Source organism: Plectropomus leopardus, chromosome 6, assembly GCF_026936395.1.
Source record: "Plectropomus leopardus strain MGB_pleo_1.0 chromosome 6, ASM2693639v1, whole genome shotgun sequence".
Taxonomy (NCBI): domain Eukaryota; kingdom Metazoa; phylum Chordata; class Actinopteri; order Perciformes; family Serranidae; genus Plectropomus; species Plectropomus leopardus.
In genome coordinates this window covers 33,776,736-33,795,546 of record NC_142181.1, presented here as the reverse complement: position 1 = coordinate 33,795,546, position 18,811 = coordinate 33,776,736, and the positions used below count along the sequence as shown (strand labels likewise).

At 38.6% G+C, this 18,811-nt stretch overlaps 1 protein-coding gene and 1 long non-coding RNA gene across 2 annotated transcripts in view; one reads left to right on the top strand and one right to left on the bottom strand.

Moving 5' to 3' along the window:
• LOC148189445 (uncharacterized) overlaps positions 1-18,811 on the bottom strand; it is a 156,992-nt gene that overhangs the window by 116,115 nt on the left and 22,066 nt on the right. The window contains exon 3 of the long non-coding RNA XR_015776859.1: positions 5,722-5,803. This is a non-coding gene — a long non-coding RNA (uncharacterized LOC148189445). The remainder of the gene's footprint in view (positions 1-5,721; positions 5,804-18,811) is intronic.
• The window catches only part of gpr4 (G protein-coupled receptor 4), a 76,602-nt gene that overhangs the window by 49,775 nt on the left and 8,016 nt on the right, over positions 1-18,811 (top strand). Inside the window, exon 2 of the mRNA XM_042486021.2 lies at positions 14,875-15,627. Coding sequence (XP_042341955.1) covers positions 15,499-15,627 — 129 coding nt within the window. The 5' untranslated portion in view covers positions 14,875-15,498. The remainder of the gene's footprint in view (positions 1-14,874; positions 15,628-18,811) is intronic.

Below are 18,811 nucleotides of genomic sequence, written 5' to 3'. Positions count from 1 at the left end.
CGTTGCTCAACATTAGTTCCATGTCAACAAATAATGTAATTTCTGAGGTGACCCAGCTGAGGCTGATCAAGTCTCAGAGTTTGTGCCCCAGCTGCACTCACCCATAAACCGCTCTCTTGATCTAGACTACTGATACTTCATTGGTTTAAAATTGTGTTCATAAGTAACCAAAATCCAACATCATCCAAATAGCTCATGCTAACAAACCTGGCAAACCTGCCACACTCAGTGCAGAATAGATGCTCAGTGCAGAGTAGATGCTTAGTGGCTCATCATGCTGCTAGTGTTTGTAGTAGAGTGTAAATACGCAACACTGCCATGGAAAAAAAAAAAAAAAAAAGATATATTAACGTTCACGTGCCTGACTGTTGGGTACAGGGTAATTTTAACATAAATACAAATAAAAGGAAAGAACAAAATTTCTAAGAGAAAATGAAAGCTAAAGTTATAATAAAGCTATTATTACACGTAAACCAAGACATCCTGAAGGGTGGAGATGTTCAGTGTTTGTATATTTCTGGCTGGAAGACAGGTGCTTGTTTGTCGTGATGATGGAAATAAAACAGCGTCCCAACAGTGCTTGGATTGTAGCAGCATCTGGGTCTCTGGTGAACAGTTCATATTTTACTAGTTGGTGTAAATCTGATAAACTGGGAAACTGAAAACTACTGTAAATTAATTTTTAATTAGTCCCAGGAACAGCTGAGAGCACTTTCATTTGGTGCTGACTGAATTAAAGTGCATTCATCTCAGCTATAACAGAGCACTCAGAATCATTATGTACTCGTTTGTGGACAATAACAGTCCATCTCAGCAAACTAGATAAACAGAGGAGTGCTGCAAGGGCGAGGCTTTTCCAATGAAGTCAAAATGAATACTCACAATGTGATGCAGGGAGCACTGTGAATTAAAGAGCAGATATAAAATGCTCCAAGTTACTCCGCAGTGTTTACTTCATTTATTTGTTTAGCGGTACAAATGAGAGAACAAATAGGTGATTTTTCTGCTCAGACAGATAAGCAGACAAACAAAGTCCACACTGAGACTGTAGAGTGTCAGGTGTGATGGGACCCACCATTATTCAGAACAAACAGGTCAATGGGTTGTTTGATTTGAATAAACCAATCACAATCACCAAGAATGAGCTTCGACTGATGGGTGTTTTTTTTTTTATAAATAACACTGCAGATGAACTATTGACAGCTTTACCTAATCAGTAAATTAATTTATTGGTGCACTACACTCTAATTTCAAACCTGTCGTTAGGAATCTGGGTTCCACTTTAAACAGTGTATGGCTTTTGATTTTTGTTTGTCCACTACCTTTATCTGCCTGACGTTTATGCAAGCCTTTGGTAAACTATTAAAAAAGAAAAAGATATAAGAGCCGTATACCTATATGTTACCTTTTATTTTGAGATTTTACAATGCAAGGTAAGAAAAAAAAGACTCATAGACTGTCCATGTCCCAACTAGACTACTTTTTATGCCACAAACATTTTTTAAGACTTATGAAAGATTGATTTAAGACATTTTAATACTAGTTAAGGCCTTGTTTTTGGATTAATGAATTCCATGCTTTTAAGACTTTAAGGAAGCCTGTTTTGACCATGATTTTATTAAGCTTGTGTAGTCCTGTTTCTTGTTCAGTTAAGAAATATCGCAAAAATCGGGTATGTTGTCTTCCAAGGATCTTGAGCTATTAATAAGCATTTTCATTTTTTCTCCCCCTTAGATTATTGTAATTCCCTTTACACTTACCTCAGTCAAGCTGATCTAGATTGTTTACAAATGGTTCAAAATGCAGCTGCAAGACTAGCCATCAGTCCCACATAACACCTGTTCTTGGATCCCTCCATTGGCTTCCTGTAGAATTCGGAATAAACTACAAGATCATGTTGATTACATACAAGGCACTGCACAACCTCATCCCCAGTTACATATCCTTGTTTCTTATTCTACTTCTCAACCATTCCAATCCTCAAAACTTGCAAAACAAAAGGTGATCGTGTATTTGCTGTTTTTGCCCCAACACTCTGGAACACTTTTCCTCAGTCTATCAGATTTGCTGAATCTTTAGACTGTTTTAAGTCTCTACTTGTTTTTCTTTGTTTTGGTCTTATTTGTCCTTCATTGTACTGTGTTACATATTGTAATTTATTGAAACTTGATTAATTAATTAATTAATTCACTCATTTATCTAAATCTGTGTTAATGTTAATTTGTGAAGCGATTTGTAACTGCATGTTTTAAAAAGTGCTAAATAAATAAATATTCACTTACTATTGTTACCAAAACATTTTGGCATGGCTAATGGCAAAGACTCATAGAGAAAGTTTGACGTCATTTAGTTTTCTTGAAATCCCTAAAGCAGTCCCACAATGCATTGCAGAGACATGATCAACCGGCAGCTATACTACAGTATTGTTGACAGAAAGCAGGATACAGAGGGGTGACAGGCCAAGTGTCTTTTTCTTACATTCTAGACTGAGTCCTTGGTGCACTCTGAGAGTAAACAAGATGATAATGCACTTCATGATGATATGGGTTTTATACAAATTCTGGTGCATTACTTTTTGTAGGTATACATACAAATGGTGCACGAGAACAGCCTGCCCACTGTACCGACATCAGGGGCCACGTGTATAACTGATGCATATGGACAAAAATCATGCATACACATTTTTCCCCACACATAAACTTGTATTTACAAAGGGAGAATGTAAGATGAGAAATTTTGCACCTCCTGCATTCTACAGACCAGGCATACACAGATTAAATCACTTGAGAGACAGATAACATTGCTTTTAGGATGTTTGCCAATTTCACTGATTGCTATTTTTGCAGGCTAAACAGCATTTTGTAAAAAGTCAATCAAAGGAGCATTTATTGATTTAATTTTAAATTACTCATGAGTGATAACTCTTGATCATTTTATGTACTGTTAATGATTGTTAAATCTGATCCTGAACTGTTGCGCACTTTGTAAAATCAGTTTCAACATGAGCGTGATAAATGAATCCTTGATCATTTGTCTATCAGTATTAATTATATACATATATTATATATTATATATGCTCTGGCGGCTGGAGAATCTTGCCGATGCAACACAGTTGGTGTAACTGCACTTCTTCTTTACCATATTTCTCACTGACAGGTCTAATGAATGGTGAAGGGGCACATGTATTGATTTGCAAAGAGATGTTCAAGTGCATTTCCACATCTGTTTATGTGGATCTCAAAATAAGGCTTGTTCACATGTGCTCGCTTCCACAATGATGAAGATTGATAAAACAGAAACATGCAAATGCACAGCTTTATATACCAGACAAAAGAATGCACACTCCTGTCTTTGTGTGAACATACAGTTTTAGCCATGAATCTACACAGAGTTATATGTATCTGTTGTTGTATTGTCTAGTGACTGTTTGGCTGTAGCTCAGGTTCTTGTCCTTATTGGGGGGCTTGAAGGGACAGTGAAAGACAAATAAGTTTTGAGCTGTAACAATTTTTTGACAGCTGTTCACATCAGACAAACTAGACAAAGCGAGTTCAAAATGGCTCAGACTTGTCTGACATGTATAGAAAAGTTGCAGCAACTAGAAACACAATTGTTTTCTATCTTTGCTGTGAACCTGGCACCAAACAGGTTACCAAAACTCCTCTAAACAAGTTTGCAGTTACCCCATGTGACTTGTGTTTGGTTCATTTATAATCACACGGCGCAGATCTAAACAAACCAAATTTAATCCGGCAGCAAAGGAAAAGTTTCTACTGTTGTTTGTGCCAAAGAAAATAGTGTGGGCGTGATGACACCCTGGGGGTTGACCCTCAAGATGTTATTGATGCTGCTAATGAGGGTTGGTCACAAGGCTAAGTGAATAACGTCAATCATTTGGCCAGCAGCTTTCAAATATCAAAGATTGCCTGAACTGAACTTTAGAGGGTCATTAATGATGGCAGCACTTGTAGTGGGAAAACAGATGTACTACCTTTTAATGAGTGTAATTTTCCTTTAAACTCCCCTGTGACTGTAGAGCCTATTGTTTGTGCCTTAAAAGTCTGCCTGCAATACTGCACATGCCTGCTGGACAGTATAACCATTTTGGATCACTTTTACCAGCTTTGAATTTGGAATGATGGTAGTGAGGTTAGTGAAATGTGTGTGAATATGCGCGTATGCAGTGTTATCTTCGCTAATGAAAACTATGACCTAAAGTGTTTGTCAAGGACCTCATTTCTATGACAAAGACCAGAAATTCTCTAAAATGTTTGTAGTGGACTATTGCACATTCAAAAGGAGAGGACAGAAGAAGAGAATGACAAAAGTTTTCATGAAATTAATTAATGAAATGTTTTAAATGAGGAAGCTGAGAACTGCCAAGCACCAACAGGTTGGTAAACTCCACTAAATAGTCAGTGTCAGGATGCTTCGCTAAACCGTCACGCCAGAGCAGGGTCAGCTGTTACCACGAGTTGTGAGCTGTGATTTTGCAGTGGTGTGTGACTGTGGATGGTGGAGGTGCTGAATGGATTAGTGGAGTTTGTTGGTTGCATTAGTGGCTGTTAGCAGCTAGCTTTGCTCAGTAGCTGCTAAACTGCAGCAGAGCAAGCAGCTGCCAGCCGCTGGACAAAGCCCAGTTTTAATTGCTGAATCTGTGAGGGGACATCAGTTTAAACATCTGGAGCAACATGTCCCAGATTTAATAAGAGTTCAGACTGAAATAAAGTTAGATAGTTAGAACAATGAGATCAATAAATCAAAATTTACAGTGAAACCTGGTACAAATAGTTGTCCAGTTGTCTTAAATTATGTTGTCAGAGTTGGAGATTTTTAGCTTTTTGTTAATGTGTATAAATATTAGTTGTAGAAAAAAATATGTATAGGTAAAATTTCAACACTTAATACAACCTGTCACCTTGATTTCAATCTCTGATACCTGTGTCAGTTAAAAGAGAAAAAACATTTTGGCTAAAAGTTGTGACTAAACTTTGACTCAAAAGTACTGTTACCTTACACTGGACTTAAACATTTTCAATTGCCATCAAATGAAACTAGACTAAAGTATGAAGGATAAATATAAGTAAATGTGACTAAAATGAATGCATATTTTTGTCCAAAGATTGAATCTAAATCCAAAATAGCTGCTGAAATTAACACTTTGTGTGTGGCGTGTGTGGCGTGTGTGGTGTGGTGTGGTGTGGTGTGGTGTGGTGTGTGTGTGTGTGTGTGTGTGTGTGTGAGAGAGAGAGAGAGAGTTCTGGAATTGACTGGGTTGTAAGAAGTGTGTTGACATGTTTGATAGCATAGCATTACTGTCTTCCTGCTTCCACTGTTTGACTGTCAACAGGAATGTTTGGCAAACAGCCACAGAGTTACGGCCATGTGAACTACTGATGAGATCTGGAAACGTGTGACAGCATCACTAAAAATAAGTCAGACGGGGGGATAATAATGTATACAAAGTATATGAATAAACTATAACCATTATCACCATATGACCAACATGGTGATAATTAGACTCCAGTTGGAATAAACCAGAATTACAGCTCTATCAAGAAGTAAGGACTGGAGCTCACATTCCAAAAATGCTTTTCTCTCAAGGTCGGAAATTCAGTTTGGACATAGAAGTAACACACACACACACACACACACACACACACACACACACTGAGTCTACTATTATATCTTCCTTACAGGGTAAATGACTTCAGTACTGACCCTGGTGTTTCCGTTTTCGAAGCTTCAGGTCAGGCTCTTGTTTGTGTCGTCTTCCCTCCTGGCTCCACAATCTGAAGTGTTCCTGCACCGACAGAACAATTTACAAAGCAAAATCAATTAAAAGGGACCTTCTACCAAAAAAGAAAAAAAAAGCGAGTAACCAGTTTGTTTATACATATTACAAAACGTGAATATACCAGTTTAAAAACTCCAGAGGCTATTAACATTTTTTTTTGCCCATACAAATTCAACACCACAAAACTGTGGCTGTTTTCTTGTACCAATTTCACATGCATAAAATGTGCAACCCATCCTGTTTATCAACCTTGCTTTGACATTGGCTGGTTGTATGTGGCTCGAGCACTGCCATATTGACGATTGTTGCTGTACCTTGTCATGTCATAATTTTCACACACTCCTGTTGAATCACAAATTCAACTCAACCGTATCAAATCACAAGTTCAAGGATTTGTAACGCTGCTCTGATATCTTGTGTGTCACATATCATATTATGGTGTTCATTGTTCCTGGTTTCTGAGAGAGTTTTTGTGCGCACAGGCAGAGTGGTGATAGTTAAGTTACCTGCATCAAGATCATGAGCCAAAAGTTTGAACAATAGGAGGAGTGTAGTAGGGAAGTGAAAGGCAGAAAAGTGAACCCTAAGTGAAGGTTGGAAATAGACTTATTGTGGAACTATGTCCTATAGCATGTTGTAACAGAGAAAAAATCTTCATGTGTGGTATGTTAGAGAGAAAGTATGTGTGTTTGTGTGTGCTGACAACCAGCATGACATGTGCCCGGCTGCCTTGACCTAATCTCCTCTGGCAGCAGATCAGACGCTGCTATGTTGCACCGGACGGCACAGAACAGGTTGATGTAGGCCTCCATTGTACACATACACACATACACACACACACACACACACACACACACACACACACACACACACACACACACACACTCTCCTAATTCTTAATCACTAATAAACCTCATGAACCGCTCTCCAGCTGTGACCTGTGACCTCAAACCTTCAGTTACAGTATGTTCCTGCACAACTGTACTTTATGTAATACAAACCAGTTTTATCCCTGCGATACACAGAGCGTTTGGGCAAATGAGTTCTTTAAAACATGCAAGACTGCACAGGGAGAGTGATGGAAAGAAATGTTTGGCGAGAGAGCCAAAAAGCCGCCTGAGGAATTTTAGACATTATTGACTGCAGGATATAAAGAGAATTTCAACAAATATGATAAAGATGCTTCTAAAATAAGTCTCCTATAACTAGACAAAGTAGTGTGAGAGTGCACAGACACCAGAGTCTGCAGGTGTGACAGTTCTCTGTGATTGTGATTGAGCGTCAGCTGAATGTTTGACTGCTGAGGAGCCTGTCAGCTGCTAACTGTAGTAGCCGTTTTAACATACCAAAGTTCCTAGGCCATTTAGTCTGCAAGGTTTCTGGGTTTTGACTCTTGTTCCAGCTCCATTTTGTAATGGATGTAATCTGTGTACTCATGTGAGGAAGTAAAACATTTTAATGAGGTTTATTTTGGAAAACAAAATGATTATAATAATAAATAATAACAATAACAATAATACAGCAGGCAAAGTCCTTACATAATCACATCTTGTCTGGTCCACTACTGACTTGATGTCCTATTCCTATCTCACATAAAATGGTTCAGCATGTTCCTACACAATACAGCACAGTCAAAAACTTACATCGATCCACACCCACGCAGACTTCTCGTCAGCCTCTAGCACGACATCATCCTATCCTCTTTTGTAATGTGCACTAAACTGCCTTATAGCACCATAGCTGTGGTAAATAACTTAGCCTGCATTCTTACAGAAACAATATAATAAGAAGAGCAAATATAAAGAAAACTTCAGTTTAGTTTACTACTACACACCATTCAAAATATACAGATACTGTTGTAAAAACTTGAATAATATCAAAACCTATATAATATGTCATATACCAACATTAACATTTTTACAATGTTTAAAATATGTGATTAAGTGGACCTGATAGCGTCAACAACAACAGCAGAGAAGTGCGTGTGTGTTGCCATCTTCGCATGCAAACACCACATGATAAACATCTGTAGCTGACAGAGCAAACCACATTTCTGGTGACAGTGTAGACAAAGATAATACAAGTGATGTTTGCTACACGCTGAGAAGTCAGTGAAAATCAGTGTCAGTCTGTGTTGGTCATATTGCTTTGGCAAATTAGGAATTACAACATGCCATTAAGCAAGAAACAATAACACAAAATACTCCTCTGAGGCTGATGGGCAGGGTGCAATACTGTAGTCTGAACTGCCTGAAAGATCCCTGTGAGCACAAAGTCAGAGTCATACCCTGCCCTCCACACACATGCATGCACACATGCGCACCCACACACACACACTGAGAGCAGACTTTACATGAGGGCGATAAGGTTGATTGGCAGTGGTTTTGTCACTGGCATGTGGCCGTGCTGTTTTTATCTAATGAGGAAGTGATGTCGCTCTGTGGTGCTCAGATGTAATCTCAGCTCTTTAATAGTGGAGCGTTGTGACTGCAGGGTGAAGCAGAGACACGGCGGGACATTTTGGGCTTTTTCTATCCAAACAACTTCATAATTTGACTTGTGCCTCACTTGTCCTTGTTCTGAATGTTCATTATCTAAATGGTCATTCTCAGAAAGTAGCTCTTGTCAAAACTGTCAAATGGAAAGTAAAAAGTGTCTCAGTACATTTTTCAAGTGTAGTCAAGTGCAATTTAAAGTTTTTGCCTCCCTTTGTTCCTTTGTCTTTCCTTCTTTACTTTTTTCTCACGTCCATTACTTAAGCCGTATTCGTTTTGCATCTTTCCTTCCCTACATCCCTTCTCTGCATAAAAGGATGAAAATTCCTTAAACTGGAGATATAAGTGAAAGTCAACTCTTTTAACAATATTAACTTTAAAAAAATATTTGCCCTGTTTTTCTGAATTAGCATTTATTAGACTCATTATGATTCATTCATTATCTCAAAAAATATGAAAAGTTTTCATGGGGGGGGGAAAAGCAGTTTTTTTTCTCATTTAACAGCATTATTTTACATTAATTCGGAAAAAGGAGCAGATTTTTTTTCCCATTGAAACTTTGTCATAATTCTGAGATAACATTTATGTGAAAGGTCTAGTGCAGAGGTTGACAACCTTTTCTATCAAAAGAGCCATTTTTGGCCAAAAATAAATAAATAAATCTGTCTGGAGCCCCGAAACATATTTGATACTTAAAATGAAGATAACACAACACATTTAGTCAAAATTAGCCTATCAATACTATTTATGGGTCTATATGAGCATTCATTAATAAGTTTTACCACTATTTATTATTTTTTGTTACATTACCTTTGCAGTGTTGGTGGTAAAAATTAACAGATCTATCTATGTACTATTAACTTCTCCATTTTACTCTGAGACTTCTCCTATCTTGGATTTGGAATCCATAGCTAGTCAAGCTTTTTTTGATTCAGGACTGCCTACCACTTTTGAAATTAAGCAAAATTTAGCAGAAAAGGCACCAAGGCCACAGAAATATGATGCATCCTTTTGTTAATGAAATGCTAATCGATTTTCATATTCTGTGTACAGGCTAATTTTTGCACAAAAAAAAAAAAACCTGAATGAAAATCACTATTCATTTCCATATAATTTTTAGTCGGAGACATAGGAACCACTGGAGAGGGGCTAAAGAGCCGCATGTGGCTCCAGACCCTCAGGTCGCCTACCCCCAGTCTACTGTGTAAGATTAAGTTTGTCTGTTCTGGGCTACTGTCGAAAAACACGGCAAACTCTGTGGACGAGGACCCGCCCCATATCTAGATATAAATGGCTCATTTTGAGATAACAAAAACACAACAATTCTTATTTTCAGGCGATCATACAAAAGAAAAGAAAACATAATTTTGACATTATTTTCCATTTATGCCAATATATGTCCCAAACTCCTACACACTGGACCTTTAATTCAGACAACCGAGCATATTTTTTTTCCTTAAGTGAATGCATAACACCTCTGTTCATTTAAATGAAAATTTGATTTAATGCTATCTTTATTGTCAAGCATCTTGCACACACAAATGCGAACTGAAATGTCAGCTAGCTGCCAAATGCAGCCTTAGCTTCTGAAATACAGACACACAACACATAGTTAAGCTTCTACTTGCACAACACTGCTGGAGGCATTTTCTCTGTTATGGAATAATCACAACAAGCACAAATAATGGTACTTAAACACATCATAGAGAGGGAGTGAAGATTCCAGACTAACAGCAAAAAGCCTTTTTAGACTTGCGGTTGTCCCTTTGTGAGACAGCAAAAGCACCACTCACTCAATGTGGAATTCAAACAACACAAACAAAACTTTTTTAGGGAATCTGAAGACAAAATATAACAAATAATCCTCCAACTCAACATGCAGACCAAGTGAAACCATGGACACAGTTTAAACATGTGGATTCTTGACAATGCAGACGAGATTTTTTTGGTTTTGCGCTTGATGGTCGGAACTTAAACTTCCAATAAGAGACCTTTTTGGTAAAGATGATTAACCAAATAAACCTCAACAGTCAAACATCTCTGTACTGTGATGCTAATGTGTGTGATAACAGATTATAGCAGAGTAGTGACGCAGCTGTGGTTCAGCTTATCAACATGGATGTTTCCCCAACAAAGAGATGTTTGACAAGGTCATTGTAGAGATGACGCCCCCCCCCCCCCGTGTGTGTTTGTGTTTCCTCACATTTGTCTTATATCTCTATGGCACTGAGTCAGCTCTGTCCAAAGTCACTGTTCCACACCAGTAACTGTCACATTATCACAGGCTAAAGCTGTGTCCTTCACAAATCTTTAAATTGTTCTGATGTGTGCTGACGGACACTATGACCTCTTGCTGGGACTTTTAGCTGCAGGAAGGAAATACACACTCAGTTTGCCTGCCTTTTCCTTTGGAGATGGAGATAATGGGAGATACCCAGTACAATCGCAGTCTTACTTAAGACCCTTGATCATGGACTGTGGCATGACACGGCACATTTTTGTTGGCTGAACTATTATTAGGCTGATAATGTTGTATTCTGATCCCAGCCAGCTGACAGCCTGATTCTCAAGACCTCTATGCATGTTCAGGGGCCCCCCAAAGGATGATTTCTGAAGTTTTTGGTGACCTGGCTGACCTTTACCCTGGCACCACCATCAGGTCACAAAACCAAGATTCTGCCATCAAATCCAGTACACCCCTTCACTGAAATTAGCATGTGTATGGAGTTTTTTTAAACATAGAAAACTTCTTCTCTCACTTATTTTTTTTTTTCTGGTATGTCGCATCACAGACACTCAACAGGTTAGTGAACAGTAGAAAGCAGCATGGAGGCCAGTGAAAAAGTATTACTTTGGTTTCTTCTTTCTTACATCTGCTACTTATTCAGTCACTCTCTCAAATGCTACTTGCACAGAGAGATAGTATTTTGTGGCAGCCCCTAATTGCATCTTTCTGGCAAAGGGAACAAAATCAACATGTCTAATCACTGCCAATAGAAGCCGATCGAAACTGGAGCCAATAAATATCTGTGACTACTGCAGAGTCATTTGTCTCTGAAGTGAATGCCAATTCTAACGTTTCAAATTATTCAAAAGTGGGTGTTGGTGGGTGTTAGTTTGTTTTTGTCCAGTGAAAAAGGGAGCTTCAAGGACATTCATGGTCCCTAAAGGAGGGGCGTTGCATGTGAATTCTCATGCACTGTCCTCAGATCTTACTGTCAGCTTTGTACTCAGAAATCATGGCTGTATTGCTATGATATTTTTGATGCACATTAATGGTCTTAAAAGAAATACCCCATAGTTACCACCATCAAATCATCATTTTTATTTTCACACATATGTATGTATATATATATATATATATATATATATATATATATATATATATATATATATATATATATATATGTATATATATATATATATATGTGTGTATATATATATATATATATATATATATATATATATATATTTAAACACGGCAAATATGCTCTGAGGGAAACATAATGCCGAACATTATCCATTAACATTGAGAAGAAATTTTGCAAATTAACTCAAGTTTTAAAAAAGTTGATACTGAAGGTATCAGCAAAATGTTCACTGACAAGATTTTTCAGTAATTTTCTGACAAAATTGGCAATCTTGCAATACAGTATCAACTTCTAATGACTACAGCATTGTACTTTTCTTACCACATAAAACAGATAAAAAAACACAAGCCTAGAAAATGCTTAAGGACTAAAACCTAAAAATAAAATTCAGAGGGCAGACAGACCGGAGAAAGCTCAACAGTGAAAAGACTCAGGGAGTAGAGTGCATTGCAAGTGCATCTATAGAATGGAACACAATTCCTGTGCAAATTAACTTAGTTATATGTTAATTAAAAGTCTTAATATTCTCTACATAAGAGGAATTCTAATTCCATCATGAACTACTGTGCATTGCTGAAAATTATGAAAAACAGAGTCTCTGGTGGTTGGCAAGCAAAAATTAAAGCTTTTCTGTGATAAATATTTCAGTGAAATGGGTAAAAGCCACAATACAGAGCTGACTCTTCAGACTGAAAAATCTATCGATCTGAGAGGACTGAAAAGAGCTGAAACATACACATAGTCTGGAATAGGGCAATGCTTAAGAACATGTTGAAGTAAAATGATGGAAAACACATGTGAACTCATATAAGCCATATACAAAAATATCAATGTGGTCCAAGATGTATAAACAGAAACTCAGCTTGGTGTGGAAAGTGAGAAAATGAGGAGTGAAACAGAAACTCTCTCCCTCTATCCCTCTCTCAACTGTACAAGGATAATTAGGTCATGTTTATATGTGGGCTTACATAATGCTTATCATATGTCCTGAAGTCTCCGTTTGCACTCTGCAAGGTCTTTTAGTGCCTGTATAATGCATGTCAGCATATTCTGTTAATGATGTTAGAAAGTCTCTGGACGAATGTCACCCAGATAAATGTCCGCTGCTTCACTGATCCGACTGCATTAGGTCCCCTGCCTTTCACTCATTTCTGTGGTATCTCAGTCCACTGGGGCAGAATTAAATATTATACAAGAAAGGGGTTTGACTGTATGTGTTGAGGGTGTGTTCATTCTGGGCAGGTCTGAGGGGTTTGTTTTCACCACGAGAGATTCCACTTAAAATAACCAAAGTGCCTAAAAACTGCAGGTGGGAGTCTTATAAAAAGAAAGTGTAGTGCATTCAAAGTATATGTAAACTGAATGTAGAGCACAGGAAATTAATACAGGAAACAAGCCTGAGATACAAGTGTTGTGGTCGAGGTGTAAGGAGAGCTTGCAATTTGACAAGGCAAGACAGTATACTTATTTCTGTTCCTATTTCTGCATTCCTGACTGATATGAGAACTGGAGGATACAAAATTAATGCACAAAAAGCATTACATTTAGGAAAAGTTTTAACTTCAGTCATTACAAACTCAAGCTTTTTCCGAAGATATCCAGACTTGTCAGCTAAATTTGTATAAAATAATTATTAACTGTGGTAAAGAAGCTGTATTGTTAAGATATTGTAAGGTATATTGTTTCTTTATAAGGGTCACAGTATTTTTCAGCTGAGATGCTTTGCTTGCGTCTGGTTGCTAATAGGGCTGATTATAAAATCTCAGATTCTCAAACTCGATTTAGTTTAATCAATTTTTTCTTCTCAAAACAAGTTTTGCTTTGATTTTATCAATAGAAAATAACAAAGGCAAACTGAAAAAAGTAGAGAGGTTTCAAGTCAGTTTTGCAATTGAAACAGTAGAGGATTGAAAATGACCATTTCTGAAATTAGTATCATGTTAACAAATAAGTCAAAAGACATCCCCGTCAGCTCTCTAGCGAACTTCAGCACAATACCTGCGGTTTGGTAGCTCATACCTGGGGTGAATAGTTTTTTCAGCATGTGGATAAACCCAGGCTTTTCCACTGTATATATGGGCTCCGTATATTTAGCAATATGCAGCACGACTGCATCAGTAACAGCTTTGCACCGGGTCGACTTCCTGTCATACGGGACACAATGTGAAAATGACTCCACTAATGCTGGCTGCTTTTTACCGGGTGTTTGTGGCCTGACGTGGTCCTGTGCATCTCGGAGTGAGACACATTTCTCCCACTCGGCTACATGCCTCCGTTTGAGATGTTAAAATAAATCAGTCGTGTTGCTGCCTTCAGTCACAACAGCGGTTCAACACGGTTTACAAAGGCCTATGACGGTTTTACAGCAGATTGTGGGTTGTTCAAGATCTGATGCCGCAAAACCGAACCAGTTCCAAACAACTGACGAGACTATGCCTTTTTGGGAACATACTCTTCATTGTCATTAACACTCGCTGTCATGTTGTTGTGTGTGTGTGTGTGTATCTCAGAGTAAAGAGTTTGTAGCAGAGTGTATATTTGTAGCGCAGTAGCTCAGTCCATTGGGACATAGCTTGGGAACCGAAGGGTTGCTAGTTCATCTCACCATACAGACTAAGTATGGAGTTTGGACTGGAAGAGGTTTGAGCTTGCCTCCTGGCCCCTGCTGAGGTGCCCTTGAGCAAGGCACTGAGCCACCAACTGCTCCAGTTACCTGTCCACAGACAGCCCTCTTGCTCTGACATCTCTCCATTTAATGCATGTAATGCATGTTCGTATGTACATATATTAACAACAGAGTAAAAAAATTAAATTTCGCCTTGGGGATTAATAAAGGATGTCTTCTTCTGCTTCTTCTAAAAAAAGAACATGTCCTGTCAATAACGTGGTATTGCAATAATGCAGTTACAGTTAGGTGAATAATTTAGCTTTGATAAAGAGGAGGGACCAGCTAATACAGAATATATATGATCGCGTCATGCACGTGGAATTGTCCATTGTTGTATATGTGTTAAATTGGTCCTATTTGTTTTGATTGTCACTGTAGTTTTATTATTTTAGGTAGGTCATGAACACACATGCAATAAATCTTTTTTTTCACTGAAATAAACACCACAAAACAAATTGTTCTCCTTTGTTTTGGAGGACATTTAAATGTCAAAGCATCATAATTTAACGGTCTCCCCTTCCTCTCTCTGTCTCTTTCTTGCAGATGTTAAGCAGTAAACGGACAGACATTCGGCTCCAGAGTGATGAAGCTCTGTAAAGTCATTCCTGTGTTTTAGTGTAAGCATCCCTCAGGAGTTTTGTGTGTCATAAGGACCTTGAGACACACCCACACACACCCACACAGACAAGCATTGATGTTCAGCCTCTCCTTTTCACGATAGACCTGGCAGACCTCTAATCTCTAAAAGATTGATGAGGTCCTGTCCAGGCGCAGGAGGCCTGGCACAGCGTCGATAAGGCAGCTTTCATTTCACCACATTTTATCCCTCGCACCTTCCTCCCTTCTCCTCTTTTCCTCCATGCTGAGGGACGCGGGGGCCGGCTTTGAAGTATGAGAGAGGATTATGACATGCCAAGGCCCCTTGGCAAGAAGGACAGTGTTTTAAGAAACAGGGACCATGAAATTCGCCAGAAATGACAGTTCTGTTTTTTTGTGTCGCTCCATGTGGAACAACTGTGTGGTTGCCGAGCAGGACGCCAGAGTCGGCATGCCTCTGTCAAACTGCTGGAGCTGGAATATAGTGAAACTACAGCGGGAAACTCAGAGCTGAGAGTAACTGAACGCAACTGCACACAAAAACACACACAGAGCGTTCCACACAGGACAATGTGCAACATCTCGTTCTGTGATGTGGACAGTAAGGTGGACCAGTTCTTCCAGCCAACGCTCTACATCATAGTCATCGTTCTGGGGCTGCCCACCAACTGCATGGCCCTGTGGGCTGCCTACATGCAGGTGAGGCGCGTGCGCACACACACACACACACACACAATCAATCACACAAGCAATGTGTTACTCTAATATGGTAGTATGGTTTCAAAATAAGCTTGGTTTGGTTCTGACAGCCGGTTTTGTTTGCGATTCAATTCCATGTTAAAACAGCAACATTAATAATTTTCATGCAGGCATTTAAATAGCTTACAAGCAGTACAGTAAGTTTTAGCCCTCAGATTATTTTTTACTTCTACTTTAAAGAAATGCTTTACCCCGAATTACAATTTGCATGTCAAATAAGTCATTAAGACAACTTCTCGCTTGCTTCCATGAACAAAGCATCCAAAAACTGAGAAACTTCTTGATGAATTGAAGTCATAGGCCACTGTGTTTCCCCTGACACAACTCACGAGGTGTAATCCAAGTCCAGGCAGTGATAGAACAGCAGCTCGCATGTTCGCTGAGGTTAATTTCCTTTTTTATCAATAGAGTCTGGCCTTGAAGAGAGCATCAATCAGTTTCATCATCAGTCCAGTTGCTTATCTAACAAGGGATCTTTGTTTAGTAAGTAGTGAGCATACAACTGGATAAATGAGTCCCGGAATTTATTGCAAAATCGTTCAAGAGTAAACAGATGTTTTATAATCGGTCTGTTGTTAAATGTGGCCCCTTCTGACATAAATTTATCAAGAATTTTCTGATTGGGATTTTTCACTCACTGTGGAGGCATGTGAGGAGAAACATGTTTTTCTTCAAGAATTTAACATATCAAAGAGTGAATAATTGATACATAAATAGCAATTTGGGGGTGAAATGTTCCTTTAAAGCTAATCTACAAAGGACTCAAAATTGTTTGAGTTTATCAAAAAGACTACATACACATTGGGATTCCGATTACATAGACTGTTATTTGTAGTGATGGAAATTTGAAACAGTTCGAAAATGTTTGAAAGAGCTCATCAAAACTACTGTATGGTGGAGCATTATGATACCACTAACCTAATGCCCCAAGAAGTCAAGCCAGTCAGAAGCATTACTTACCTTCCAATATAAAAAAAAAAAACTTTAAGTAACAAATCGTAATTGAACTGAACAAAATATTTAAAATCATTTAAATTATTCATTCTTACTTTTTGTCAGTGAAACATAGTTAGCACTCACATTAGCAGCTTTAATGTAAGGGTTGGCTGCTCATTAAATGTTGTGTGTGCTGTAAATTACAGAAGAAGGAAAAAAACATGTAATGAGTTATGCAACTACTTACTGTTACTGTAAAATAGTGATTAATATTATTTTGACTGTGGATAACAGATTTTTCAACATGACATGGTTTGCTCCGTACATAGTAGCCGACAGAGCACTGAGGCTATTTTCCCATACAGCATCAAACATTTCCAATGTTTCTCACGGACTTTCAGTTTACTTTGGCAGCAGTAGACAGAATTGTTATTGACTTTTCATTCAAGCAAGTTCACTAACTCATAAAAGAGAGTGACATTTCAACATTAGATTATTGTTTTGCTTCGATCTCTGCATAGAGGCCATTTCTTCAACTTTCAAACTCCAACTTTCTACATTCAGTTTGAGCCCTGGCCCAAGAACAGCATGACTCCAGGGAGCGCAGGTGCACTGTGCCATCAGTGCAATGTAGTTACTGTAGTTCAAAACACCCCTTAGCGTTCAGTGGCAAAAACTGTATTGCTGAGAGCTACCAGCTTCGTGACAACACCTGAACTGAATCCAAAACTTGAACATAATTGGCGTGCTGTTTATTTAGGGCAGTTCTGTCTAAATATTAACATTGTAATATCAATACTGCATGAGAAACAGATCTGTCTTCTAATAGCTGGATTTTAATCTAAGTGCTGACTAATCAAACTACAAAAGTGCACTTAGTAGAGGGCAGATCTCTGCCAAGCTGCCAAATGGCTACCTGGGCTGATTGCAGCAAAACTATACAGTTCTTTTAATTCCAGCAAATGCGTTTCAGAAGCTCCAAGAAGCGAAGAAAAATATGCGCCTTATCTATTTTTGATGGAGCTGCGGCACAACTGCGGCTAACGAGAGAAAAATAGACAAAATAAAGAAAGCATTTTGCAATGTGGCCTGCTTATGGTAAGAAGCACAAATATCAAATGGACCAGCACTTTTCTTGTAGTTCAACTGCTCAAAGCACTTTCACACTACATGACACATTCATCAATTCACACACACATTCATACACTGGTGGCCGAGGTTACCATACAGGGTGCCACCTAGTGTTTTAAACATTTAAACACACTCACGTACCAATGGCCCAGTCATTGGGAGCAATTTGGAGTTCAGTATCCTGCCCAAGGATACTTAAACATGCGTATCTGAAGCTGAGGATCAAACCGCCAACTTTTCAATCATTGGACAACCCACTATATAACCTGAGCCACAGCCACCCCAGTATCACTATCAAGGAAAAATAACCAAATCAACAAAATCTGTAAGTCTACCAAAATAAGGTAGGAAAAACACATAGCTCATGGCCTGGTTTGAGACTGCGCCTCGGAACTTCAAACCCAACTGGGGAGGGCTGCGCCCAAAGGAATTGTCCCTCCTGCTTGGCTTACCCCTAATTTCCACCAGATCCGTGTGCATTCCAGCTCCGCTCCATCACGGCAGACGGAGCAAATAGATTACACTCTAGTCTATGTGTTAATTTCCACAGGCTCCGCTGTGTTGCAGATCGACTTTGTCTCAGCTCTGGCAGTACAGAGGCTTACGGATCACATACGTGAGCCTTCTATTTTTGCCGGATCACTAAATTCAGAAGAATTTAACACAGAGCAGACAGGAAATCAGACAGCGATACAACATTAAAACATCCGGTTAATTTTCAGAATAGAACACTTCATGTTTACATCTGATTGTATTTCACTAAACTACATCAACAAGATGTCAAAACTAGCAGATCCAGGCCTGTATTCATCAGGTCAGAGATTTTCTGAGGTCATTACTGACAACACAGGTGTAGAGAAGCTAATTATGGAGGTGGAAAACCACAAAAATTTTTTGACATCACACATCCTTTTAGGATAGACAACCATAGAAAGGAAATGGAGTGGAACAACTTATTGGGAGTGGGAGTGAATCGACATCACTATAATTGATCCATGGAGTGAATGAAGTTATTACTTCTTCTGTACTGATATAATGCACGTGATTCTGTAATTAC